Below are 27,939 nucleotides of genomic sequence, written 5' to 3' on the forward strand. Positions count from 1 at the left end.
GCAGCAGAGCTCACAGCTTGGTGACCCTGCGGGCAGCCCCACCTCAGCGCCCGGGCCGGGGGCAGCTCTGCCGGGTGCAGGGCACACCTGGATGGCCAAAGCTGCTCTGCCAGGGGTTAACAGGCTCTGTTTGTCCCCATGTCCCCCTCGACACACCCGCTGGGTGCCTCTGCCTGGCCTCTCACCCCACTGGGACCTCCCTGTGCCCCTCGGGGTCAGACCCCTCTGCTGCTGCCAGGGGTCCCGCTGGGGCACCGCTCCGGCACAGCCCCCCGGGGCTTTTCCCAGCTCGTCACGGTGCGAGGCAGAGGAGATGACATCCCTGCTCCTGCCAAGACAAACACGGCGCCTTCCAAACACGCAGGGCTTGGCAAGTCCCCGCCTCGGCCATCGATCACCGAGCCCGCCGAGCTGCAGCCCACAGCATCCCATCCGTGGGCAGGGCAGGGCAGAGGGGGCTTGGGGAGTCTCAACAAACCCCCACCCCTCTCCCCGCGCTGCCAGCTGAGGGGTGCAGAACCCACACTCGTACCCTGCCGGGGCTGGGGCTTTCCCGGGCTCCTGATGCCCCCGGGGTGCTGGGCAATGCCAGGGGTCGGTGCCAGCCCTGGGCACGCAGAGAGTGTCCGGGCAGGGCCAGCCGGTCCCCGGGGAGGCTGTGCCGGAGGGTGCCCTGCAGCTGCTGGCTTAGCCCCAGGCAGAAAGTTGGCCAGAGCCAGCTCCAGGCTCTTACAATAATAAACCGAGCTCAGGCAAGCATTTGTCACTGGGCTGGAGCGGGAAAGGACCAGATATCCCAAACATCTGGGGGAGGGAGCGTGGGAGGCAGAGGGCAGCCAGGGAGGTCCTGGAGGGGCCGGAGAGGGTCTGTCCTCTCCACAGTGTCCTAACATGGTGGCAGCAGAGCGCGGCATCACCACGTCAGCCCCTCCAGAGGGCTCAGTTCAGCCTGGAGGGGCAAATCCTGCTCCTCCCTCGCATCCCGTCCCCTGCAGCGGTTCCCGAGCTGGGAGCTGCTGAGGTTTCGTGCGAAGCTGGTGTCTCTGAGAGCTGTGGAGGGGGGTTCAGGCAGCTGGGGGGGACTGGGGGATGGAGGCTGCTCTCGTGGCATTGCCAGGCTAAGCCAGACTGGAAGAGGGGGCTGTGGTACTGCTGTCTCTGTGCACAGAGGTGTGCCCATCTCAGGAGCCACCCTGGGGGAATCCCGGGGCCGCTGTGCCCTCCTGCCTCCTTTACTGTGCCACATCTGCAGGGGACATCTGCAGCTGGAGCTCTCCCGGGGGCTGGGGCATCCCCAGAATTGCTTCCTACAGTGGGGTGGGACGGGCAGAGGCGTCATGGGGGTGGAAAGGGCAGAACGTGATGGGTCAGGGAAGGTCCAGCCCCTCATCTCTCACCCCTCTGCCAGCCCTGCAGCCCTTGCAGCATCCCTGCCCTGCAGTACAGCTCCTCTCTTTTCCCATCCTGCATCCACCATTCCTACATCCCCCTGCCTGCATCCCCCTGCCTGTATCCCAGAGCCTGCATCCCCCTGCCTGCATCCCCCTGCCTGTATCCCAGAGCCTGCATCCCCCTGCCTGCATCCCCTTGCCCTGCCCAGCCCCAGCTCCCAGCTCTCCTCAGGGTGGGTGCCCAGGGTGGGTGCCCAGGATGGTGCCAGGCTGCGGGCACCCTGGGGACCTCTGTGGCCACCACCGCTGCCCAGCCGGCCCCGGGGGCTCTGGCAGTGCGGGGGTCGCTGCTGGCAGCCAAACCCGCGGCGGGCAGCGAGGGGCAGAGCCTCTTCCCTTCTGCTGCTGCTGCTGCTGCTGCGGGACGAGGAGCGGGGCAGCAGAGGGTTAAGCAGCGTCTGGCGGCGGGAAGGGGACCGGGAGGAGGGGGGAGATGGAGGAGTTTGTTTAATAGCTGGAGACAAGCTATGCAGCTGTGCAGGTCGGACGGGCCCTGCAGCCCCCGGCCCCGCCAGCCCTCCCCGGCCGTGCCCGGGCAGGCAGCACAGGCAGCAGTGCAGGCAGGGCAGGCAGTGCAGGCAGCAGGGCAGGCAGGCTGGCACGGGGCTGGCAGCTGGGGAACCTCAGCAGGGTTATAAAAAGAAGGAATGCTTCCCCCAGAGCAGCACAGGGCAGGCGATGCCTGCCAGCCCGGCAGGGGATAGCAGCACTGCCCAGGGGTTACACTGAGGGCACACGGGGTGCTGGGGACACTCTGGTGCTGGGGCAGGACCCAAAGGGCTGAGCAGCTCCTCAGGTCCTTGCAGGCTCCCTGCGGTGGGTGGCAGCGGGCTGGCCCCCAGGCTGGGCACCAAATCCAGTCCGGGCACCTCTGCAGTGCTCTGCCACCAGCAGTGCCAGCTCCCTCCTGGCATCGTGGCACTCCCTGGGGACACCCACCCCGCTGCTCCCAGCATCCCCGGCTGGGGCAGGCGGGACAGGGACCCCTGGCCCCGAGGAGGAGGCGTGAGACGACAGGCAGGTGGGGCACAGATGGCCAGAGCATGGAGCTGGCACGGGCTGAGCCCAGGCATCCGAGAGCTGCCAGGGCCTCTGCACCACCGTGCAGCAGGGCCAGGAGAGGGACAGGCTGGGAATGGGGATGGGCACAGGAACAGGGACGAGGACAAGGATAGGGAGGAGAATGGAAATTGGGACAGGAAAAGGGATGGGAATGGGGACAGGAATCATGGTGAGGACAGGAAAAGGGACAGAGATGGGGATGAGGGCAGGGATAGGGATGGGAGTGGGGACAGGAAAAGGGATACAAATGAGAATGGGAACAGGTATAGGGATGAGAATGGGGTGGGGATGGAGATAAAGATGGGGATAGGAATTGGGACAGGAACAGGAATGAAAACAGGGATAGGGTGCTGGGTAGGTAGTGGCTATCCACCCTGGGCCTGGCAGGGGCTGAGGAGGCAAAAAGCAGCTTGCAGGAGCTGGAATAGGCAGGTAGTCATCCTCAACCACGGCATGGATGTGGCCACATCAGCACTTCCCATCCCTGGTGCTGGGGGAAGAGCTCATGGAGTGGGGAAGGGTCCAAGGGTCAATGCACGAACAGAGGATGCAGTGACCCACCCCTCAGAGAGGCTTGGAAGTGTAAAGAAGCTGGGGGCCAATTAACCTCACTGGCTAATTAGGACAGGAAGGCACAGGCTTAAACTGCAGCAGGGGAGAAGGAAGTTACGGGAAGGCTGATTTATAACTATGGGGACTTGGGAGAGTTAATGGCTCAGTTCTGGGTTAATGATACACAGGGACGTCCAGGACCCTTTCTGTGCCAGCAAGCCATGGACCATGGGGATGAGAGGGGATGGTGGGGACCCAGCTGCTCCTTTCTGGGTCTCCCCACACCTGTTCTGGGGGCCAGGTCTCGGGAGGGTGGCCGGGGTGGGCGCTCCCTCTCCTGCCTGGCATCGCACCAAGGCAGCTTGGGGGAGCAGCCACAGCCCCCCCAGCACCAGGCAGGGAGTGCAGGGGCGCTGAGAGCCTCCGGCTGTGGCTGCCCCACTTTAATTCACTGCCAAATGTGTGTCACCACCCCCAGAACTGAAACTGGAGGCTGCACCGGAGCCCAGTGGCCCTGGAGTGCCTGGGGGGGCCAGGTGATCTGCCACCACCACAGCCCGGTGTGTGAGGTGCCAGCACAGAGGACAAGGTGCCCCAAAGCATCACCCAGCTCACCAGCTGCCAGGAGAGAAAGTGAGACTGGAAATTCAGGACAGCCTTTGTGTTTGGACCAGATCACGAGAGACTGGGGCTCCGAGGGGAAAATAAAACCTCTTCTTAGAAATTCTTTTATCCCAGGGAGCTCCCGCGTATCGTGTTTCGGGCCATTTATTTGTGCTGCTGACTGGGGCCGTTGCTGCTGCCCTCCCGCACACAGAGTGGCTGGTGATGAGAATCTGGTGACAAACTCCTCATTTTTCAGAGGAAGACAGAGCAGATGTGTGAGGGTGAAGGACGGCGCCAGCTTATTTCTGCGGAGCCTTCCCTGGGAAAAGCAGAGGCAGCAGGGGGCAGATCACAGAGGGGCTGGGAGCAGACACCCTCTCTGCCTCCTCCTCAAGCAGCAGCAGTGTCTGGGTGACAAGGTGACCCTGCCGGGGTGGAAACCCTGCCCTGCAAATTTCCTCTCTTCCTGTGGGGTACCTAGGGGAATGGAGGGGCGCTGGGACAGGGCAGGGGTCTGTGCTCAGGGGAGGAGTTTTTCCGGCAGCAATGCCTGCTTGTGGGTGGCAGCTGCTCTCCATTCCCTGGTCTTTGTGCTGGAATGCCTTGGCTCACCCTGCCCTGCTCCTATCCAAGAAGCCTTGGCTCAGAGGAAATGATGGGTCTTAGATCAGGGCACCTTCTGCTCCAGCAGGCGTTGATGTAGTTTTTCAGCATCCTTAACGCCTCATTACCCCATTTGGGAGCAGGTAAGCAGAAGGAGAGGCTGCAAACCTCTGCATGGATCCTCTTAGGCCAAGGGGGAAGGTCCTGTTGGGATTGAGGGGCATGGGGCCAAGCCCTGTAGTGCTTGCAAGGGGCTGTACCCACATCTGGGTGAGGAGGCCCTGACAGAGGCCGCCAGCTTGGCAGAAACAGAGCAAGGGAACTGAGACACACGCCTGGCTCTTGGGGGACTCCAAGGTGTCCCCTTCAGGCAGGAAGGACCAGAGCAGAGCTACAGAGCTCAGCCGCACAGCACCTGCCCGTCATTGCCTTGGGTGTGCAGGGGGGACGGTGCTGGGCAGGGATCACCAGTGCCAGCCCAGGAGGGAACGGTCCCAGGAAGGGACACCCAGGAGCCAGCAGATCCTGGATGCCAGGCACAGGTACGGAGCAGGTCCCAGGGCGGCGGGATGCCGTGAAACCAGAGCGGGCAGGGGTCACCCGCCTGCCCCGGGCTGAGGGCTGGGGTCGCCCGTGGGGGTACCCGGGGTGGGGGCGGCAGAATGGGCAAGGTGGGGCTGGGGACGGCGCCCCACTCCCCGCATTTGGAGATGCCGTGTCTGGGAGACGGTTTTGGTTTCTCAGCGGAGCCGGAGCTCTCACAAAGCCGCCGACTCGCCGGGGCTCGGCTCCCCGCAGACCCCGCCGCCCCGGGCCGCCCCCCGCCGCGGCAGACAAAGGAGGGACGGCACTTATTTATCCGCCTCCTTCCCGGGACCGGCGGGAGGCTGCTGGGCTGCGGAGGTGCGGCGAGGCACCGGCGGGCGGGTAGGGCGCAGCGGGGCACCGCCTGCACCCCGCAACAAAGGGCCGGAGCAGGAGGTGAGCGGCGGGGGCGGCGCCGGGGCTCGAACCTGCGGCCCGGGGCGGTGGGAGGGGCCGGGGGAGGGCCGTGCGAGGGACGCCCCCCGCGGCGGGCCCAGAACGGGGCCCAGTGGGGGCCGGCCCCGCCCGGTGCCCGCCCCGCCCCGCCCGGCGCTCACGGGCCGGGGCCGCGGCGGCAGTGCGGCCGAGAGATGGCGGGGGGCCGCGGGACCCCGGCGCGGCGCTGAGCCCCGCCGCCCTCCCAGCGCCCGGCCGCCGCCGGGACCCCGCGGAGGTAAGAGCGGCGGCGGAGCGGATGCCCGGCGCGGGGGGCGCCCCGGGAAAACTTTCCGCCGCTCGGAACTCGCGCGTGTGGGTCCCCCCCGCCGCAAGTTGCCGGTGAGGCGGGCAGGTGGGGCTTGGGCTGCTGCCGCCGGTGCGGTGCCGGGACCCCATCCCCGAGCCGGCGGCGGCACCGGGCGCGCTGAGGACCCCCGCTCCCCGCCTCGCACGGGGTTATACCGAGGTGGGGGGACCCTGCCGGTCCCCCTGCTCCCAGGAGCCGCGGCTGGGCGGGCGCGCCCCGGTCCCGCTCGGGGCGGGGGGACTGCCGCAGGGGACGGGGGCTGGTGGGGAGCTCCTGGGGCAATGGGGCTTGCGGCAGGGCTCGGCGGGTGCCCGCGGAGGGGGTGCCGGGGGAGGCACACACGCCGGAGAACGCCCGGCAGCCGGAGCAGGCTGGCGGAGCCCGCCCCGGTGGGACGCCGAGCCCCGGCAGGAGCCCGCGCCCCGGCGCGCTGGGGCTGCGCGGAGGGCGCCCGGGCGGGGGGCGCAGGGGACAGCCGGCGCTCCCTGGGGACAGGCCAGGCGTGCCAGAGCGCAAAGTTGTGCAAAGTTATTTCCCGTGTGTGCGGGGCCGCGCTGGGCATTTGGCGTTATTGTATTATGTTATGTTATTTTTTTTCCCTATTTTCCCCCCTTCCCACTGATGGCATCGCGCGCCGTGGCCGGAGGTGGGCCAGGCTCCCCTCCCACTGCCTATCCTGCCTCTATTGCTTTTCCCTCCCAAAATGTTTCCTGCTCTCTCCCGAGGCCGCGGGGAGCAGGCGTGCAGGCAGCCCTACCCCTGGGTCCCCCCAGGCTTCTCCCGAGGCATCCCCTCAGCCTTCTTTGGGGCTTCGATCCCCAAAAGGAGTCCCTGTTCCAGACGATAAAACCTTTCCCTAATTGCTTGGGCTCGGCGGCGCTGGGCTGACCAGCCTGGAGAAGGGGGGATAAAGCCGAGTGGGATTTTGATCTTCCTGCGGCAGCACAAGCAATGGCCAAACTTTAATTGCTAAAAAACTCCTCCAAGCCCAGACAGCCCGGGGGCTGGAGGGCAGGAATGTGGCCGCTCTCCCCTGGAGTTCTCCGTTTCCCCCGAGTGCAGATGACCCTGGAAATGGACATTTCCTGGCCAAGGTGCACTCCAGCGGCCCGTTTCCCTTTTTGCTTCCTTGGAATTTGCCTTTCCCAGCCGGGTCTGTGTGCTCCCCACTCACCGCCGGCCCTTTCCCCTCTCCTCGCCCTGCGCTCGCTGCGCTCCCCTCCTCTCCCTCTTTTCCTTTGTTTGCCATCTCGCTCCCTGTCTCTGACGCGTACGCCGCTCCATCCAAATGCAATAGTAGGATTTGCCAGAATTATTTCCTAAAGCTGCCGGGGAGAGGGGGGAGGTTTGGATGGAGGGGGGTTATTTAACTGCAACCAACTGGAGTTTTGGCTGGTGGAGGAATTGGGGGTGCAGGCTGTCCCGGCCTGGCGCTGATGGGAAGGGCAGAGCCTGGGAATGGGTGGGAGAAGGGGGAAGGCAGCCTGAAAAGGGACCGAATACCAGTACAATGGAGCAGAGCTGGGTGTGCTCAGGGACAGAGGAGCAAATTGAAATATTTACTGACCCCAAAGGCAAGAAGGAGAAAAAAAATACACAGCCCCAGGGAGCAGCGGTGCCACCGCACTCGGGGTCTTGCCCTGCTGCTGGTGACAGTGCTGCTGCCCTTGCCCTGCTGGGGGCTGGGGCTGGCGGTGTGGGTGCTGCGCCCTGCAGGAGAGGCCAGCCAGACCACCCGGGTGGGGTGTGGGATTGCTCCCCTTGCGGCTCAGCATCTCTCTCCGGGGTGCCCCAAAGGGTTCCCACCGTCCATCCAGCTCTTTGGGTGTGCCTGTCCCCCATGGGGCTGTGTGGAGGCAGCTGGCAGAGCCCTGGAGGGCATGGCTTCACTGGGGTGTTGCAGTGGGGACCCCTGTTCCCACAGAGCTGCCCCCTTTTGGCTGGGCTGGCTGGGTGCTCCCCACATGCCGGAGCGCAGCCGGGTGCTGCGGCGCAGTGCATCCCACCCCGGCGTGCGGCTCCCTGGGGACACCAGGGGCTTCCCACCACCCAAATCCTGCCTGAGGTGCCCTGGACTCCCCCAGGAGGGTGCTGCCTCGGGAGAGGGGCCTGACCCAGGGCATGGTGTGTCCAGGAGGGGCCGTGGGGCACCGTGCCCCGTGCCGGGGTGCGTGTGTGGCTTGCTGGAGGCAGCTTGGCGGACTCCGCTCAGTGCCGGAGCCCCAGGGAGTCCAGCTGCCTGGCACACAGGCAGGGCTTTTTTTTTTTTCTTCTTTTCTTCCTCTTTTATTTATGAAAAAAAAATCCTTTTTTTTTTTTTTTACGTTCTTGGAATAATGAAGTCCAGATTTCCTTCATGTTGGAAAGATTTGATCCCAGCTCTGCTTGCTGTGGCTTTGCTGGGGGCTGGGAGGAGAGGTGGGGAGGCAAGGGCTGGCAGTGGGAGCCCTTTGGGTGCCGGGGCAGGGAAAGCCAGCCCGGTGGGGGGCTGGGGATGCTGCAGCTGAGGGGTGTGTGAGCAGGGATGGAGGGATGCTCCTCACCTGGCCAGCTGGGCTGGAGGAGGGTGCTGCAGCAGCTCTCGCCGTGCTTGCCTCGCCCTGTGTGCTCACCGGGGAGGTGAGGCTGTGGTCCCCCGATTTGTGCAGTCTGCAGAGCGGGGTTCAGCCTCCCAGGCTGGCCTCCACTCCTCCCCAGAGGATGCTGCGGGTGATGGAGAGCGGGATGAGGGGCTTGTACCCCCCAGGGGGTGGCGGGTGCAGTGCACTGACCTCCCTCCCACGTGTGCCCTCCTTGGCAGGCTCGGCTCCCCCAGGCTGCCCTCGGTGCCGGCGCCCCGGCGCGTGCCCACCATGCCCGTGGTCGGAGTCCTGCTCTGGGCCACCCTGCTGACTCTGGGCTGGCGGGCTGCCCATCCCAAAGACCACGGCCTCGCTACCCCCAGGGTGCAGCTCTCCTTCAAAGGTAAGAGTCTGGTCGTTGGACTGGGGGGCTGGGTGGGACCCCAAGGCGGAGGAAACCACGGGCACCCCAGCAGAGGCTCCTCCTCCTCCTTGCTCGGGGGGCACCAGTGATGTGCACCCTCAGAAATCTCCTCGGGGATCCATATTCAGGTGTGGCTGAGCTCCCGATCTGCACCAGCACGTGGTGCACTTGGGGGGCTGGTAGCCTGCCTAGTCCCCCAGTGTGCTCCCTGTTGTGGGTGGGTGGCTCCCTCCATCTGGCCAGGCTGGGTGCTGAGGTGCAGCAGCCCCCCCGGCAGCACCCCGGTTCCAGACAGCAGCTTGACGCCGCCCCGACCCCCCCAGCTGGTATTAACGCCTGGGAGCTGGCAGGGAGCCGGGAGAGGCAGCAGGGGAGGGTGCTGGGTGGGGGGAAGGGGCTTAACCCTTTCATTCCGGGGCTGCTTAGCCCACCCAGCCGCTCTCGGAGCTGTGGGGGGACCCCTGGGTCAGCTCTGGGGTGCACGCTGGCGGAGGGGTTTGTCTTGAGCTCCTGTGTTGAGGTTGCTGAGCAGGGCAGGCTGAGGCTGATGAGGCAGGTCCCAGCGCTGCAAACCTTGAGGAGAGGAATGGAAAATGTTCCTGCTGGGGGCTTGCCTGCTTGGATGTGTGTCAGGAGGTGACAGACACGAGGAGTCTCATGTCTGCCTCCCCTTGGGGTCTGTGGGAGAGCTGGGGCTGTGCTGCCTGTGCCCTTCCTTTGCTGTCCCACTGTGCCTTTGCCCTCTGGTCACCTGCTGAAGGTGTGAGCCCAGGGATGTGGTGGTGAGCACAGCAGAGCCAGGCAGGAGGGGCTGGGGGGCTGACAGCAAATGCAGCGAAGCAGCAATAGCCATGGGTGTTACCGGCTGGTCTTGACAGAAAAAATGGCTGGTATGAAGAGTCTGGGGACAAGTCCAGGCTGGAAAGCAGTGAGCAAGTTCCTCCCCAGAGGCAGGCGCCACTTTCCTCTCCGAACAGCGTTTCTGGAGGGTTTTGGGGGCTGCTGGGGCACTTTAGCTGCTGTACAGATGCTTCTCCACCTTGGCTTAAAACACCTCTTCCTCACAGCTGTGGGGAGGCGAGGCTCCAGCAAAGTCCCAGCTGGACCTGATGCCCACTGCCATGGTGTGCTCCAGGAGTGAGATTAATTCTGGATAGGCATGGTTAAGCTTGCTGTGCCACAAGTTAGGGGCTGGTTTGGGATTGTTTTTTTTCGGCCCCAGCTGGTTGGAGCAATGGTTCCTGGCTGTGCTCAGGATCTGCAGTCCTTCTCCCTCCTGCCGGAGGTGGTGTGGCAGGGCTCCCCCTGCCCTTGCTGCCTAGAGGGGGATTTGTGGTGGGAGAAGGGCTGATTTGCACTGGCACATGGAGAAGAAATGCCAGTGGTGTGCTGGATCCAAGCACATTGGGGTTGGGAAGAGGTGCCCCTCGCCTCTTTCCTGCCTGTGCTCTGACAAGGGTGGCAGTGGTGGAGGATTCTCCCAGGGTTTTCCTCGAGGGCCAGCTGGGAGCCCCACACCAAACTGCTGGTGAGCAGCTTCCTGAGTTGATCATCCGTGTGCAGCCTCCCTGAAGCCAGAGACCCACGAGATATGGGGTGACAGTGGCACTTGGTGGATGGTCCAGCCCCTTCTCTTGCCTGTAGAGGCAGGGGTGATACCCAAATGCCCAGCCCCAAACCTCCCAGTGCAGCTGCAGACACTGGGGTGGGGTGTGATGGGTCTGGGCTGGGGGACATTGCTGTGGTGAGCTGGGCTGGGCTCTGCTGTCAGGGATGGCTGTGCTGCCACAGGGGACCAGGGGGCCGTTTGTGCACCCACAGCTGCTGGGTTGGGGTGTGGGTCTCTGGCACAGCATCCCTCTGGCTAAAGCATCCCAGTGCAGGGTGGGATCGGGGTGGCCTTGTGGCCAGGCTGCTGGGGAAGGAGCAGCCGTGTCCCCAGGGGTGTCCCCCGGCGCCGTGGCCGGGTGGCTGCGCTGCCTGGAGCGCTGCCAGCCGTGGGAGCGTCTCTGGGTTTGTTTGCCTTCGCTGTTATCGCGCGCCAGGGGTTTGTCGCAGCTCCCCGGGGCCTGCGTCATCCTCCACGGAGCCCCGGCGTCTGAGAGCAGGAAAAAAATACAGCTGTAAAATACTGAAGTGATAGGAAAGGGGTGGGAGCTGAGCTGCAGTGCCCTGGTGCAGGGTGATGGGCCGGGCAGGGTCAGTCCTCCCCCCATCCCGTCACCCCCGTGGTCTCTTTACGTCTGTCCTCCTCTCAAGGCTTTCCTGTCCGTGTGTCGGCAGGAGGAAGGTGACCAGCATGGAAAGAACAGTGCTGGGAGCGGCTCCGGCACAGCTCCCTTTTGCCAACAGCTCTTCCCAGATCCCAGCCCAGTGCTGGCCAGAAATAGGGTGGATATTTTTAATCATCTCCGTGCTAACAATCCACTCACTCCCCACACTGCTGTACACATCCTGCGCTCCCCTCTGCTCTGGGCCTTCCTCCGGGCCGGGGGCTCGGGCACCAGAGAGGCTGGCCCGTTCCCTATGAGGATGCAGGAGTGATGATGATGATGGTGATTCATCGCTCCGTGTCCTGCTCCCTGTCCAGCGTGGGAAAAGCGTGCGGGAAGGAAGGGTGGGCTCTGGCCCCGCATCAGGGCGGGAAGCCCTCGAGGTCAGGGCTCTCCGTGGGGCTTCCAAACGGGAGCTGCTCGTGCAGCGAGGGGAGCAGCCCTGCTGGCACCTCTCGGAAAAGCTGTGGCTGAGCTCCAGCCGGGGGCAGCCCGGTGGGGAGGGGCGGGGTGAGAGGCTGGGCAGTTCCTGCAGGGGAAAAAAATTACTTTACAAAGAATGAATTGAGCATGGAATCTCCGCTAGGCTCCACTGCCAGCCCCCTGGCCTGGCCTCGCTCCTGCCTGCCTCGTGCCTCAGTTTCCCCTCCCACCCCGCTGGCATCTCTGCTGGTGGCCAGGAGATACCAGCACGCTTGATCCGGGCCAGGGGGGTGGCAGATGGCTGGAGAGGAGCCCGGACAGGGGACCATGTCCTGGGGGCCACCCAGGCGCCCTCCTAAGCTGCTGCAGCTGTGGGCACTGCTTGGTGACAGCAGGATGGGATAAACAGGGAGTGCGAGCAGGGCCAAGGGCTTAGGGACAGCCAGTGCTGGGAACGTGCTGGGAACACTGGCACTGTTGGTCCCTACCCTGGCCTGAGTGCCCCATGCTGCTCCTCAGACCCCGTAAAGGTCAGGGGGATGCCACAGTCGCCTTTGGCGTGCCCGAAGGGGCGGGGACATGGGGCTGAACCCTGTGACCCCTAAGAGGATTTCCCTGGCTGGGACAGTGGGGGGCTGCGGCAGAGCCCCTCCACCCGCTGGGACCGGCTGCTGCTGGGGCTGAGCTCCCTGGCTCCGGCTGCGAAGCTCCATAAGCTCCTTAAACCTTCCTCCCCCAAAAACCCTGCGCAATTTCAGCCCCCCCAAGCCTATCTCTAATAAGCTAGTTATCCCTCAAATTAACAATGCTCCTTGTGGAACAGCATGGCCCTTCCCGGGGTCCTGGCAGGGGTGTTCTCCCCACCCCAGAGCTGCTGGGGCACAGAGCAGAGGGCCTGGAGCAGCCGCAGCTCCCACCCGGCACCGTGCCCTCCCCTCGGGGGCCGCGGAAAGAAATCACGTCCAACAAAGGAGCCCAAAGAGCAGTGGGTTGGGGCACCTCCGCTCAGCACTTTGCTTTTGGGGCGATTAAAGTCTTTTTTTCTGAAGCCAGGCTCTTTCCTGCAGGGGATTTCGTGCTGCTGGAGCGTCCCCCGACCCAGGCAAGAGCCCGATCTCCACTGCTCGGGGATGCTCGGTGGGGACGGGGTCCCCCTCGCAGCGCTGCTCCTTGGGGCACAGGCACACACCAGCGCTTGGGGCAGGCTGGCCCGGGCATGAATCAGCGGTTTCCGCTGAAAAAATGTGGGTTTTCTTTTTATTTTTTTTCAGTTGTTTTTTGGCTTGCGCCCAAGCGGGCGGGCTGCGGTGGCTGCGGGGAGCACCCGGCCGGCACCTCTTTCATCCCGGGGGATCTGAGCCGGGCGGCGGCAGCACCTGTCTGTCTGTCTGTCCTCTGCCGCGGGTGCCAGCACGGGGCGATGCTCCAGGGGGCTGGAGATGGCCGGGGCTGGAAGGCAGCAAGCGGGAACAGGAGTTATTTCATCTCCCGAGCCCCTGCAAGGCAGCTTCGGTTTCCTCCCACCTGTGAATCGGTTAAATGGGAAAAGAGCTTGGCTGGGGGCCACGGAAACTCTCTTATTACATGTAATTAGCTTAATTACATCATAAATAACCCATCAAGGGGTAGCGGAGTGACGCTCAAACAAATAAGCAATTCTGCTTTCATCGGACGACCCACCCAGCTCTTTGATCAGCCCCAATAACAACAAATGCTTTAACCACGAGAGGGGACACATCCAGCCCCCCATCCCTCTCCTGGCATTGCTCCCCATCCTGCCTCTCTGACGCATACCCAAAAAGCTGCATCTCAAATTCCGAGTAGGGAAAAAAAATTAGTAGGGAACATAATCAAAATTTGGGGCACGCTTTTAAATTTGTGGGATGAAACGCTGCAGGATGGAGATGGGATTTATCCCTGCTGTGCCAGGCTCCCTTGGGATCAGTGCTGGGCTTCTCCATCGGCATTTAAAGTGAATTCATTCTTCCCCGTGCAAAGAAAGGGCTCCCGAAAGGCGCTGGCTCCGCCAGCCGGGGTGGGGGGGGCGGGAGTGCGGTTATTGAATATAAACACGCCGTGTAATTTACATGCTAATTATGTTGAATGCGCTACAAGCCCATAATTAGAATCTAATTAGGTGAGAGCGCCTGTAATTGGTTTTGGGGAATGCGGTGATGGTGCACCTGGGGAGGTGACCCGCGCGGGTCGTAATGGCATTAGCTCTTCATGCGGGTGCCCTGGTGATGTTTGGGGGAGTCGAGAGGGTTTGGGGGACTGGGGTAGGGTTAGGAGTCCCAGGGGGTGTGCGGTTTATCGAGAACCCCCAAAATTTCCCTTTTGCTTTGGAGATCAGCGCCGGTCTCCGTGCCAGTGGGGGATGAATAGGGACCACTCACCCCTGCCCGATGGGGGCCAGTGCTGACAGCCAGCGATGGTGGACAGCTGCCGGAGCCGGGAACGCAGCCCGAAATTGGCATTGCAGGGGGAATTTGGGTTTGCAGAGCTCGCAGCGGGGCGGCGGTGCCGCGGGCAAAGCAGAGCATCGCGCCTTGCTGCCAGCCCCGCGGCTCCTGGCTGCCGGCATCACTCGGGGGCGCGGGGTAATTACAGCTCAGCGCCCGAGGACACGAAACCATCGCGGGCTGGCCAGTCCCGGGGGGCTCGGTGGGGGCTCCGCGGAATGCTGTGAGGGGACGGTCCCCACGGAGGCCACCCTGGCTGTGATGCCGAGCGGCTCCTGGCTCCGGTGCTCGGCAATTAAAATAGGATTAGGCTCCCGGCCAGCCGGGGAAGCTCTGCCGGTGCTGGGGCTGGCAATGGCGAAGCAGGAGGGAATTTGCTCGTTGGGGCGCATCGGCCGGGAGCGGGCTTCTGCAGCCCGGCCGGGGCCCCTGCCCCACTGCATCCCCAGGGACACCCCATGGCTGCTGGGGCGGCTCTGGGGGCACAGGGACACCGTGGATAGGCATGGCGGTGGCGGTTTGGGAGGTCAGAGGTTGTGGCAGGGTCTCGGCTGCCCCACCATTGTCTGTGGAGAGGGCGTTCCGGGGCAGCGGGTCCGGCACCGCCCTACTTCAGGAGCGCCCCTCTGATCGCTGGGCCGTGGGGGCTGAATGCAGCCACCGGCGGGGGGCCAAGGCCCTTTGTGCTGCTGGCCCTGTCCTCTGGAAAGCCCTGAGACGCCCGTCGGAATGGATGTGGGGTATTTGGGGCTGTCACTGACATGGAAGCCTCCACCACCCAGTGTCCCGGCGCTCCAAGACCCCGGGGCTGTTGGTGCTGGTGTTCCGAGGCTTGGCAGGGATCACAGATGATGGGCTGTCCTGGAATGGGGGTTCCTGTCCAGTTTAATTGCCATCCCTGTCTCTGCCTGCTCCAGGTGTCTCTGTCCTGAGTGGGAAGCCTGGGCGTGCAGTTCCATCATTGGCAGCTGGGGACGAGCTCTTCTGCTCTGCCTGTGTCACTCACTGCCGGAGCCACCCTGCCTTTCCTGCCTCCCGAGCTCTGTGACACCAGCATCGCACTGAGGGAGGCACCTGTACACACCCAGAGTGTGGGGCACATACCTGTACACTCACACAGTGTGGGGCACACACCTGCACACACCTGTACACACACACACCCAGTGTGGGGCACACACCTGTACACACCTGTACACACACACACCCAGTGTGGGGCACACACCTGTACACACCTGCACACACACAATGCATGGGCCGGTGGGGCAGCTTCAGGCCAGAGGACGGGCAGGGAGCAGCCCCAGTGTGCCATGGCACAGTCAGGACCAGCACAGGACAGGCTGGGGACGCCATGGGTGGCATGTGAGCCAGCAACAGGGAGCATCTGGAGCCCAGATGGGGCTGGCAGGAGGAGGAGCTGCCGTGGGTGGGTGGGTGAGCTGGCCCCCCGTCCTTGGCACTGTTCCACTGCAGCGCTTCTGCCATGGCTCCCTTGCCTGCAGCCCAAATTCCAGCCCTTGCTCATGCCCACTGTGCTCATCCCACCCTCCAGCCCTGGCAGACCCCAAGGCCCCAAGCCAGGAGGGGTTCCTGTCGCAGCTGTGACGCCGTTCCCACAGCCAGCCCCCACGGTTCCCACTCCGTCTGTGTGCTCTGGCCTCGCTGCCGCGGCTGAGCGTGTCCTGATCTGCGCAGGGACAGCACTGGGAACCATCAACAGCTGCCAGCCTGGGACAGAGGGGCTGCCCTGCATGGGGAGGGACCCTGGGGGCACCTGTGGGACATTCCAGTCCCTTGTGCAGCCGGGAGGTCAGGGGATCTGCAGGCGCTTGGCCTCGTGCTGGGAATGGAAGCTGGCTGCTGGAGCCCTGCCCGGTGCTGCCTGGAAGCCAGGGTGATGCTTCCTGACACTGACCTGCAGGACCCTGCTCTGCTCCTCCCCAGGAAGGGTCCCCAGAGCTGCTCCCTGTCCCTGCACAGGGCACCCCTCTGCACGGAGGGACACGCTCCTCCGGGTGAGGGTGCTCATTGGATCAGTGTACTGTGGATGTGGCACCCGATGGCTGTTGGTGGCATCCAAAGAGGATGACAACGCCAAAAAGTGTGGCATCTGGGGCAGATGGCATCCCATGAGGGTGACATCCAATGGCTGAGGATGGCATCTGATTGTTGTGTATGGCATCCAGAGAGGGTGAGACCTTTTAAAAGCATGGTGTCTCCAAAGTGGTTGGCTTCAGAGGCTGATGGCATCACGTGGAGGTGGCATCCAATGGCTGTTGATGGCATCCCAAGAGAGCAGCACCTCCGAAAGGAAGCATATGGGGAGGATGACATCCCATGGGGATGGCATCTGATGGCTTGGAGTGATATCCAAAGGGGTGACATCCAGGGCAGATGTCATCCCATGGAGGTGGCATCTGATATTTGGGGGTGGTAGCCAAAGGGGGTGACACCTCCAAGGAGTGTGGCGCCTCCAAAGAGTGGCATCTCCAAAGAGGCGGCCTCCAGGACAGATTGTATCCTGTTGGGGCAGGGTGCTCTGTCTTACTCGTGCCCTGGTGCCTGCCGCGTGGTTCTTGGCACTGGCCCACATCATCTGCAGCACTTCTGCCTTCCATCTGGCTGCCTCGTTGCACTTGTGAATATTCATGACCCTCATTATCCTCTTTCACTCCTTGCTCCCACACTTAGACTAAAAATAACTTTCCAAGGGGGGATGGGGTGTGCGGGGCGGGGGAGAGGCTCATCACCTCCCCTGGAGCTGGTTCCCAGGGGTCCCAGCTCTCCCATCCTAGGAGCCAGAGGCTTGGCTGGAACATGGGGTCACAGGGCAGGAGGGGGATGATGCTGGAAATTTTGGGAGCTGTGGTCTCTGGGCTGAGGTGGCAGAGAGCTCCAGCCTCCTGCCCCATCTCAATGGCAACTTCCACTCCCTGCTGTGGGGTGCTGGATCTCCTGAGCCCAGGTTCTGGTGATTTCTCTTCTGGCCACTCTTGGTTGTCCCAGCTGGCCACAAGCATCTCTGTCATTGTCCCTTGTCCCACATAGAGGTGGCAGGATCATGGTGCTCATGGAATGGAAAGTGGGCACCTCCTCTCACGGGCTGTCCTCCAGCTGGGCCCAGGCTTGGACTCAGGGATGACCCTGGGGTCCCTGGGGTACTCACACCTTCCCTTTCCCCCTGTAGAGCTGAAGGCCACGGGCACAGCACACTTCTTCAACTTCCTCCTCAACTCCAGTGACTACCGCATCCTGCTGAAGGATGAGGACCACGACCGCATGTACGTGGGCAGCAAGGACTACGTGCTGTCGCTGGACCTGCACGACATCAACCGCGAGCCCCTCATCGTAAGGGCAGGGCAGGGCAGGGGGAGACGGTGCAAGGGGTAATGGGGCACTTTGGGGACCTTCTGGGTGCCAGGGCAGGAGCTCGATGGGCATAATTGGTGCTGGTGGGGCCAGGTGGGAGTCCTGGTCTCCCCTGGGTTGGTGTTTCCACAGATCCATTGGCCCGCGTCCCAGCAGAGGATCGAGGAGTGCATCCTGTCAGGCAAGAACAGTAATGTGAGTAACCACCATGAACCCCCTTCTGGTAGTGGAGTGGGGCTGGTGCCTGGCACTGGAGTGGGATTCGTGTCCCGCTATCCTACTCTGGAAAAGCCATCCCCTAGCACGTACAGCTATGTCGAGAGGGGGTGGCACTCCAGGGTGTTACTGTCACCCATTCTGTTCCAGTCAGGCAGGTCCTGAAGAGCTTTGTGGGCAAGTAAGAGGCCAAGCTCCCCATGCTGCTTCCTCCTACCAGCCAGGGCTGGGCCCTCCAGTTTGCCAGCTTGTGGCCCATGCCATCCCCTGATCCATGCTGTCCCATGCCACATGCCATCCAATGACCTGTTCCATCCCATGCCCACACCAATACGGCCCCACGTGCTTGGGTTGATGTGTTCTCCTCTGCTTCCCAGGGGGAGTGTGGCAACTTCATCCGCCTGATCCAGCCCTGGAACCGGACACACCTCTACGTGTGTGGCACTGGCGCCTACAACCCCATCTGCGCCTTCGTCAACCGCGGGCGCAAAGCCCAGGTGAGGGGCAGGAGGGATGGGCTGCTGGGCTGGTGTGTGCCAGGGGCTGCTGGGCTGCTGTCTGCCAGGGGCTGCTGAGATGCTGTCTGCCACAGGGCTGCTGAGATGCTGTCTGCCACAGGGGTGCTGGGCTGGTGTCTGCCATGGGGCTGCTGAGCTGGTGTCTGCCACAGGGGTGCTGGGCTGGTGTCTGCCATGGGGCTGCTGAGCTGGTGTCTGCCACAGGGGTGCTGGGATGCTGGCTGGCACAGGGGTGCTGGGCTGCTGTCTGGCACGGGGGTGCTGGCACAGCCACCAGGAGGCTGCAGTGGGGTGGATGCTTGGCTCAGCTCTGCTGGCTGCTGGGGGAGGTGAAGGTTGTGGGCAAGGGCAGTCTGGGCATGACCATGGCTAACAGTGTTGTGCTGCTGAGAGGGGCCAAGCCATCTCCACAGACCAAGGACTTCTCTTCATGCTGGAACTTGGCTGTACTCCGATGGCAGCTTCCACACAACGTGCCCTCCCACCCTGCTGGCTGCAGCCACTGCTGGATCTCCACTGGGACGAGGGACATGTCAACCCAGCTTCCCACTTGCTGCCAGGTTGCTGAGCCCCTCACCGTAGATTCCAAGGATTCCAGCACCGGTGCTGCACAGGGAGAGCCGTGCAGAGACTGTGCCAGCTCGTGTGGCCGTGTCAGGAACATCCCCGGATGGATGTCACCCAGCACCAAGGACCGCAGCATGCAGTGAGAGGGTGGCATCAGAGCTGCATGCCACCAGGCAGGAGATGTGGCAGAGAGAGGAGCATTTTCAGGACAGCCTTGGGAGGGAGCTGATCTGTGCAAGCAGCAGCATGAAAATCCCAGGGGTCCCAAGCCCTGTGAGGTGTCTGTCCCCTCTGCGCTGGAGTGGCAGGTCCCAGGCTGTGTCTTCTCCTGAGGCTGGAGAGGGAGTCACCAGCCCCAAGTGATGGAGGATCACGGCGCTGGATATGAAAGATGGGCATCTGCCTCAGAGCCCCCAAACCTGGCATGGGCACTGCGAGAGGGGGATGCTGCTCAGACATCCCAAATTGGGATTGGACTGGGACTGAACTGGAGAGTGGCAGCATATGGGGAGGACCTGGGGTGCCAGTGCAGTTGAGGACAGCACTAGTTGGCCAGCAGGGTCAGTGGCAGTGTGGAAGTGTTCAGTGACCCCGTGGTGCTTGTAGCTTTGATGCTGAGGCATTGCTCATCAGCGCACGAGGAACAAAGTGGCAGGTGCCATTTTTGAGCCCCCAGGTGTGAGCCCAGCCTGGCTGGCTGTGGGAAACCATCTCTCCACTTTCTCCTACTCCATGCTAAGGGCACCCCAGTTCTGTGGCAGAGAGTAGGATCCATCCTGGTAAAGCTCCTGTTGGAGGCCAGCCCAGCCTGGAGCATGAAGGAGCCCAGGGGGACAGCAGTGCTGCTGCTCAATGGGCATCCATCACCCGAGCTCCTGGGGTCCCCTGCTCACCCCTGCCCTGGGGGTCCTTCCCCTGCTGGTGCTAACTCTCTGCCCTGCTCCTTTTCCCCAGGGGTTCCCGCCGAGCCAGCCGGGAGGCCGGGAAAGCAGCTCCACCGACAGCCCCCTCAGCCCGAGACCAGCACAGAGCAAGGTGGGAACGGGTCTGGGAGCCCGCCTGGCACAGGGGCACGCCAGAGCCGCGGGCTCCTCATCCCACTGGCATGCTTCGACCCTGGGCATGGCCGGCGCCACCCCCTTCCCTCCCAGCACAGCATCTCCGGCCCCCGGCCTGGCGGCGGCTCTCCTCCTCTCACTAACTCCTTCCTCCCAGCCCATGTAGGATCCCCCCGTGGGGGACACTGTCAGGGATGGTGGCTCTCCACCCACCGCTGGCTTTGCCCACTCCAGGCTTGCTGTGTCCCTTGGAAGTGGGACCGCGTGTCGGCAGAGCCACGGCGCTTGGAATGATTCAGGGGGGATGCCCAAGTAATGTGCAGATGGTGTTTGGGTAGGGCCTACAGAAACTTTACTGGGCAGCTGCTTCACCTTGCCCCAAGAGGGGCTTGTGTCATCCTGGCTGTCAAGTGCACTCAGGGAGGTGACAGCATCCCCAGCTCCTGGGAGCGCCCCAGTGTGCAGCCCACCCTGACAGTGTCACCCCAGCCTCTCCCCTCCGGACTAACACGGGGCAGTGCATGGGCTGGGGAGCATGGGGGACATGGGCACCCTGGTGCAGCCTGGGGCTCCCCCAGCTCCTTAGGTGGTTGGGGGCAAAGGGTGATGCTTGGCAGTGGGCATCTCCCAGACTGTGGGCAGCTCCTGCTCCCAATTCCCCAGTGCCAGCTGGGAAAAGGCTGTGTCCATTTTAGCCCCCTCAGGTCACCCCTGCTAGGCAGAGGGTGTGTGTCCCAGCAGGACCTCCCAGGGGCTGCCAGCACGTGCTTCCTGGCAGCTCTGGTGCATTTCAAGGTGCGTTAGCTGATCAGCAGTGCCAGCACCACAATGGCTCCTGTGTTGCCTGACCAGGAGGGTGAGATGGTGCAGCCAGGCCTGTGCTGGAGAGAGAGAGGTTGTCCATGTGAGGTGTTTGCCCACTTCAGGAGCGGGGCCAGCATTGGGCAGAGGTGTTTGTGATGGTGATGGTGGCACAGACTGCACCGTGCAGTGGTGGGGATGGTGAAACATGGCTGTGCCCATCTCTGGGCCTGGGTGCTGCCAGAGGAGCTGGTGTGAGCAAACCCTCCGTGGGAAATGCCCATGGTGAGATCCCAGCCCCACACCCTCTCTTGTTCTTCCCAGAGCCTGGGCTCCACCAGGACCCTGCTGGCCTCTCAATGGAGGGTGGCTGTCACCGTATCTGTCACCCATGTGCCAAAGCCAGGGCACAGGGCCAGTGGACATCTGCCCAATTTGGTTGCTTAAGGTCCCCCCCTTGCCCAGGCTCCCCGTGGGTGCTCTGTGCTCCTGCTTTGTGTCAGCTGAAGGTGGTCCCTCTGCCAGGGTGAGGAGTGACCTGGCTGGGCCAGCCTGTCCCTGTGTGCCCCCAGCCAGCCCTGGCAGAAGACTTTGGATGTGCCTCCAGAGGCAGTGTGGGTCTCACTCCTGGCTGGGAATGTGTGATGGTGCCAGGGATGGCCATGGGAAGGCAGAAGCGACAGTAGGGAGGCATCCCATGGAGCAGACACAGCATCTCACCACGTGAAGAAAAGCACTGGAAAATGGCCCCTGGCAAGAGAAGTGCAGTGGGTCCAGCAGCCAAGCTGTGCTGAGCTGTGCTGCAGGCCAGACCCTGCCTGCTGAAGCTGCTGGAACTGTGTGGCCTTGCTGGGCAAGAGGCAATGTGCAGCACAGCCAGCTGGAGTGAAGAGGCAGTCAGAGGGGGATGTTTTTCCAGACCTGGGGGATGGATGCCCCACTTCAGCCTGATGGCTCAGCCAAGTCTCCAAGTGGTGGAGGGCATGGAGAAGAAGCCAGCATCTTTGGAGGAGTCGCTCACAGGAGCTTCAGCTTCTCAGGACACCTGCAGACCCCTTCCACATCTGTCCTCGCTGCTGTGCACCATCCTGGAGGAGGCTGCCTCTCCTGGGGGGCTTTGGGAGCTGTCACATGAGTGGAGGGGTGAAAGTCTAACCAGCTGCTCTGTTTGCTTCCTTCTCCAGGATTATATCTTCTACCTGGAGCCAGACAAGCTGGAGTCGGGCAAGGGGAAATGTTCCTACGACCCCAAAGTAGACACTGTCTCTGCATTAATAAGTGAGTCCTGTGGCTCCCTGGAGCCAGTGCGTCCTGCTCTGGGCAGAGCAGGTGGGATGAAACAGCTGCTCCCACCAGGAACAGGGTTGCTGCTCTGCCACCCCTGCCTGCCTCAGCTGGCCAGGCACCTGGCCCAGCAGAGGAGGGGATCGTGGTTAGAGACCAGTGCCAGCCTCCAGAGCTGTCTGGGATGGTCACAGGCAGTGGCTCTTGGTTGCCTGCTGGCTACTGGCCTGGTCTGGGGCTGGCAGTTGAAGAAGGTGGGTGGATGGGATGAGGGGGGCACTCCTGGCTGACCTCTGCCCTCTGCAGATGAAGAGCTTTATGCTGGCGTCTACATCGACTTCATGGGCACGGACGCAGCCATCTTCCGCACCATGGGCAAGCAGACAGCCATGAGGACAGACCAGTACAACTCCCGCTGGCTCAACGGTGAGTGCAGGGGACACTGGCCCAGGTGCCCTGGGGGCCTCAGGGCTCCAGGCCTAGAGGTGAGACCTGACACGTGGTACTGCCTCCTTCTCCAGAACAGAGATATGGGGGGGTGGATGGGTGGATGGATGGATGGATGGATGGATGGATGATGGATGAATTGATCATGGATGGATGCATGGATGGGTGGATTGATGATAGATAGATGAAGTGATGATGGATGGATGGATGATGGATGAATTGTACATGGGTGGGTGGATTGATGATGGATAGATGAATTGATGGATGGATGGATGGATGAATTGATCATGGATGGATGGATTGATGATGGATGGATGGATGATGGATGAATTGATCATGGATAGATGATGGATGAATTGATCATGGATGGATGGATGGGAAGGCACACAGAAGCAGGGATAGCTGTGTGGGGCAGTGACAGACGTGCCTGGAGCTTTGCTGGGCGGCGGGAGCAGACTGGTGAGAGATGGGGCTGGCCCTGTCAGTGTCAGTGCATGGGTTTGTGCAGCGCTGCGATGTCACCCGTGTCGCCTGCTGTCGCTGACCCCGAACGTCCATTCTGCCCCCCTCGGAGCACCCCTGCCTGCGGGGCAGCAGCTGAGTAAACACAGCAGAGCAGATGGGATGATCCTGCCGGGCTGGGGAGCCAGCGGGGTGGTAACCCGAAGAGGGGGAGCTGTCAGCACAGGCTGGGCACTGGCTGATGGATGGCAGGGAGAAGCTTCCTGAGAAGCTTCCGTGCTGTGTGGTTCCTTCCTGGGGAAGACTGGTTCCCACCACCTTGCTCGTAGAGCTGATGTATCTCTTCAACCTGTGGACCTCAGGAATGCTCCCAGGGGCCCCAGAGATGCTTCAAGCCTCTCCTGGTGCTTTAGAGATCACAAGAGACTCTCAGAGATGTAGCTCTCACTCTGTGAGAGTGTGAGAGAGGTGATGCTTCAGCAGAGGGGGGCTCAGCATCCTGCTATGGCATGGAGCAGGGGTGCCACTGGGCTGATGGTGCCATGCTGTGCTGTGTCATTCCAGACCCAGCCTTTGTCCGTGCCCAGCTCATCCCTGACAGCAGCGAGAGGAATGATGACAAGCTCTACTTCTTCTTCCGGGAGAAGTCGGCTGATGCCCCACTGAGCCCTGGGGTCTATTCCCGCATCGGGCGCATCTGCCTGGTAGGTGTAGCGGAGGAGAGGCGGGGAAGCAGGCCAGGAGGTGGGCAGGGGGACAGCTCAGCACAGGGGTCTCACTGTTGCAGAATGACGACGGGGGCCACTGCTGCCTTGTGAACAAGTGGAGCACCTTCCTGAAGGCCCGGCTGGTCTGCTCTGTGCCGGGACCCGATGGAATTGAAACGCACTTCGACGAGCTCCGTGAGTGTGCCAGGAAAGGGATGGGAGCCTTCTCTACCCCTGCAGGCTTGGGGGGCACCCTGGGCAGAGCTGGGGACACCCCTGCTGCCCCCTGCCTCTTGCTCTTCCATGGGTAACTGCTCTGCCTGTACCCTGGTGTCCCTGCCTACCTTCCCTATGGTGACGCCTCCATCTTTCTGTCCCAAGAGGACGTCTTCATCCAGCAGACTCAGGACACCAAGAACCCTGTTATCTACGCTGTGTTCTCAGCTTCGGGGTGAGTGCTGACCCTCCTGGCACAGTGCAGGACAGGAGGGGGTCGCAGCTGGGTGGCTGTCCTGACAATGCCATGACAAAGGGTGGCAGCAGGTCCTTGCCCCCAGGTCGGTCTTCAAAGGCTCTGCTGTGTGTGTCTACTCGATGGCTGACATCCGCATGGTCTTCAACGGGCCCTTTGCCCACAAGGAGGGACCCAACTACCAGTGGATGCCCTACACAGGAAAAATGCCCTACCCCCGTCCAGGCACCGTAAGTACCCCTGGGCACCACGGGCTGGTGAGCCAGTGCCTGCCAGGCAGCCAGCACCCTCTGACCTGTGCTCAGGCACCAACTCACCAAGTCCTGGTGATGTTTGTGCCGCAGTGCCCTGGGGGGACCTTCACCCCATCCATGAAGTCGACCAAGGACTACCCCGACGAGGTGATCAACTTCATGCGCGCGCACCCGCTGATGTTCCACGCCGTGTACCCCACGCACCGCCGGCCGCTGGTGCTGCGCACCAACGTCAACTACCGCTTCACCACCGTGGCTGTGGACCAGGTGGACGCGGCAGACGGGCGCTATGAGGTGCTTTTCCTGGGCACAGGTACCCACGCCGCGCACCGCGAGAACGCAGCATGCTCCGCCGCGGCCCCAGAGGGCACGGGCACCACCAGGGCTGGCCAGAGCACGGTGCCCTCCACCGCTAGGGCGGGGTGCGGGGCTGAGAATGCCCCCTGAGAGCCCTGCCCCTCCTCCAGGCTCCAGGCTGTTCTTTCCCTGGCCCGGTGCCATCCCACAGACCCTACTGTCCTGCCTGGTCCTTCCCTTAGTCCGGCTCCCATCCCTGAAGCCAGTGATCCGGCTTGATCTTCCCATCCTTGGGATTCTACCATGCAGCCTGGTCCTCCCCCTATCCTGGTGCCTGTTCCAAGGGCCTCATCATCCAGACTTAGCCTTCCCTGACTTTAGCACCCACCCATTCCTATTGCCCATACTAAGCCCATCATCATCCAGCCTCGTCCCTTTACTGCCCAGTTGCCCATCCCAGAGGCACTGACATCCAGCCCTGTCCTTCCCAGACCTCAATGCCCATCCTAGGGCCACTACCATCCAGGCCAGTGCTTCTCCTGCATCCCAAAGCACCCATGATCCATCCTGGTCCTTCTCTTGCCCTGGTGCATGTCTGCATGCTGCTCTGGGCACTGTCTGGCACTCTGGTGGCTCTCTCTAGACACAGCTGGTTACCTGAGCTGGCACACTCCACCCCAGACATAGCTAGCTGCCACAGCAGGAGAGAGTTGGGGATAGGCCTGGGGGATCCTTCCTTTCCACAGGCCCAGCAGGGACACTCTTCACAGACAGGGAGGGCATGGGTGCCCAGGGTAGCACTGAGCACCTGGGCACTGTGGTGTCTTGCAGATCGGGGCACCGTGCAGAAGGTCATTGTGCTCCCCCGGGATGACATGGAGACAGAGGAGCTCATGCTGGAGGAGATTGAAGTGTTCAAGGTAAGGACTGGCATGTCCTCCACCCTCTGCTGAGTGTTCTTGACGCAGCCAACCAACCCCTTGGGACACCAGCCAGCCCCTTGAGTTACCAGTCGCTCCCTGGGACAGCAGCCAGCCCCTTGAGACATCAGCCAGTCCCTTGGGACACTAGCTACCTCTTGGCCAGCTAGGAGGGACTCCAGGCTTTGGTCCTCCTGCTTGCTGCTCACTCACATCTCCCCCTGCCGGCTCTGCCTGCTCCAGCTGCCTGTGGGGGGTCTGGAGTGCCCACCCCAGGGCTGTAGCATCAGTCCAAGCAGTCATCCCTCCATCTTCTTCATTCCTGCTCTCATCCAGGTGCCAGCCCCCATCAAGACAATGACCATCTCCTCCAAGAGGGTGAGTCCCAGCAGAGGCTGGGTGGGCAGATCCCATCCTGATCCCAGTGGTGGCATTGCCCAGCATCACCACAGCACCTGAACAGGGTGTTTGCAGGGGCCCTAATGTAGTGGGGATGAGGCGGTATCTCAGCCTGTCCTCCTTGTTCCCAACAGCAACAGCTGTATGTGTCCTCGGCCGTAGGCGTGACGCACCTGGCGCTGCACCGCTGTGACGTGTACGGGGAGGCCTGTGCTGACTGCTGCCTGGCCCGGGACCCCTACTGTGCCTGGGACGGCAGCGCCTGCACCCGCTACTCCGCCTCCTCCAAGAGGTACAGCATGGCCAGGGAGGGCAGGGAGGCACCCCCAGCCACGGGCTGCCCCTCTCAGCTCCCGCTTCCCCGAAGGCGCAGCCGGCGGCAGGACGTGCGGCACGGCAACCCCATCCGGCAGTGCCGCGGCTACAACTCCAACGGTGAGCCGGGCTGGGGCAAGGCTTCAGCATGGGACACCTGGGAGGGGAGGCTGAGGGCACAGGGTGGAGCTGGGGACACAGGGATTCCTTGGCGGGGGGATGGTTTGGTGGGTGGATGTGTGCGAAGATACATGGATGAATGGGTGGGTGGGTGGGTGGATGAGCGGGTGGTTGTAGGGAGGAAGATGAGCATTGATGAGTGGAAACATTGGGGATGAGAACAAGCACAGATGAATGGGTTGGTTCATGGATGGATGGATACTTTGGAAAGTAGAATGAACATGGATGGGTAGATGGATACATTGGGGATGGATGGATGGATGGATGGATGGATGGATGGATGGATGGATGGATGGATGGATGGATGGATGGATGGATGGATGGATGGAGGGATGGATGGATGGAGGGATGGATGGATACGTTGGGGAGGAGATTGAATATACTTGGATGGATGGATGGATGGATGGATGGATGGATGGATGGATGGACGGATGGATATGTTGGGGAGGAGTTTGAACATACTTGGATGGGTGGATGGATGGATGCATGGATGGACAGACAGACACCCACCCTTGGAGACAGAGGGGGCAGGGCAGAAGTGCAGTGGGGTGGGGGTGACCTGGCTGCCCATGGCCCCCCTGCAGCTAACAAGAACACGGTGGAGGCCGTGCAGTACGGGGTGGAGGGCAGCACAGCCTTCCTGGAGTGCCAGCCCCGCTCGCCCCAGGCCAGCATCAAGTGGCTGCTGCAGAAGGACAACAGCGACCGGCGGAAGGAGGTAGGGCAGGGCAGCACTGGGGCACAGGGGTGCTGAGTGCCAGCTCTGAGCCGTGCCCCTGTGCCCCCAGCTGTGTGGGGTGCTGAGTGCCAGCTCTGAGCCGTGCCCCTGTGCCCCCAGCTGTGTGGGGTGCTGAGTGCCAGCTCTGAGCCGTGCCCCTGTGCCCCCAGCTGTGTGGGGTGCCGGGTGCCAGTGCTGAGCTGTGCCCCTGTGCCCCCAGGTGCGCGTGGAGGGCCGGGTGCTGCGCACGGAGCAGGGCCTGCTGCTGCGCGCCCTGCAGCTCAGCGACAGCGGCCTCTACTCCTGCACCGCCACCGAGAACAACTTCAAGCACACGGTGACCAGGGTGCAGCTCCGCGTCCTCAGCAGCCGCGCCGTGCACACCGTGCTGGTCCAGGCAGAGACCCCCCCCGGCCTGCCAGGTGCCCCCACTCCCCGCTACCAGGACCTGCTGCAGCTCCTCAGCCAGCCCGAAATGGGACTCCTGGACCAGTACTGCCAGGGCTACTGGAGGCACACGGCCGCCAGCCCCCCACAGCCGCTGGCTGGCCTCAAAGCCAAGGAGCAGCAGGAGCAGAAGAAGCCTCGGAACCGCCGGAATCACCAGCCAGAGACCTATGGGCATACATGAAACCATCATCAGGGACTTTGCTAGCACAGTGGTCTATTTTTCCCCCCTTTTAATATTAAAAATATCTATAAATAAATATATATATATATATATATATATATATACATCCACGCACACACACACACACGCACACACACGCGCTCCCCCCTCCCACGGGAGGTGGTATTTATTTGTAGGCTGTACATAGGCACTGGGGTGGTGCTGCCCCCACCTCCCAGCTCCAGGGAGGAGCAGGGACCCCTGAGGTGGCTGCAGCCACCATTGCTGTCTTCCCCCCTGCCGAGGAACCCCAGTTCCTGTTGTGCAGGGACCATGGGTCACCACAGCCCCTCTGCCGCACAGCTTTGACACCGTGCTGGGGGATGGGTGTCCTTGTGTGGGAGGGGATGTTGCCCTGGGGAGGGCAGGGTGTGAGGCAGTGCCAGACAAGGGCTGCCCACTGCAAGCTGGGCATGGCCATCATAGTTTTGTGCCTCAGTTTCCCCACAGGGTTATGGAGGAGCAAGTGCTTTCTGTGGGGAAGCTGTGGACCACCAGGCAAGCTGAGGAGGAGGGGCAAGGGTACACAGCTCTGTCCCCT

General features: G+C 62.5%; 1 protein-coding gene across 4 annotated transcripts; it reads left to right on the top strand.

The window, feature by feature from the left end:
- The first annotated feature begins 5,145 nt into the window (after window positions 1-5,145).
- LOC115908238 (semaphorin-3F-like) lies at window positions 5,146-27,423 on the top strand. Of its 4 annotated transcripts, none has more exons than XM_030956692.1 (19): window positions 5,146-5,255; window positions 8,405-8,568; window positions 16,932-17,092; window positions 17,246-17,308; window positions 17,707-17,826; window positions 19,369-19,449; window positions 21,458-21,551; window positions 21,864-21,983; window positions 23,031-23,170; window positions 23,254-23,368; window positions 23,555-23,624; window positions 23,731-23,875; window positions 23,990-24,212; window positions 25,028-25,116; window positions 25,453-25,494; window positions 25,650-25,807; window positions 25,883-25,950; window positions 26,595-26,728; window positions 26,949-27,423. In XM_030956692.1, the coding sequence occupies exons 2-19, from the start codon at window positions 8,457-8,459 to the stop codon at window positions 27,357-27,359; spliced, it is 2,346 nt and encodes a 781-aa protein (XP_030812552.1). In that variant the 5' UTR covers window positions 5,146-5,255; window positions 8,405-8,456; the 3' UTR covers window positions 27,360-27,423. The 4 variants fall into 4 exon arrangements, with proteins under 4 accessions (XP_030812552.1, XP_030812551.1, XP_030812554.1 ...); XM_030956691.1 differs by lacking the exon at window positions 5,146-5,255 and adding an exon at window positions 5,384-5,532; XM_030956693.1 differs by lacking the exon at window positions 5,146-5,255 and adding an exon at window positions 6,521-6,900.
- Window positions 27,424-27,939: the final 516 nt, after the last annotated feature.

This window comes from Camarhynchus parvulus, chromosome 12 (assembly GCF_901933205.1).
Source record: "Camarhynchus parvulus chromosome 12, STF_HiC, whole genome shotgun sequence".
Taxonomy (NCBI): Eukaryota; Metazoa; Chordata; class Aves; order Passeriformes; family Thraupidae; genus Camarhynchus; species Camarhynchus parvulus.

Coding starts and splice junctions, on each gene's coding strand:
- LOC115908238 (XM_030956692.1), top strand. CDS start 8,457: ATGCCCGTGGTCGGAGTCCTGCTCTGGGCCACCCTGCTGACTCTGGGC. Junction 21,984..23,030: donor CAACTCCCGCTGGCTCAACG/GTGAGTGCAGGG, acceptor GTGTCATTCCAG/ACCCAGCCTTTGTCCGTGCC. Junction 25,951..26,594: donor CCGCGGCTACAACTCCAACG/GTGAGCCGGGCT, acceptor GCCCCCCTGCAG/CTAACAAGAACACGGTGGAG.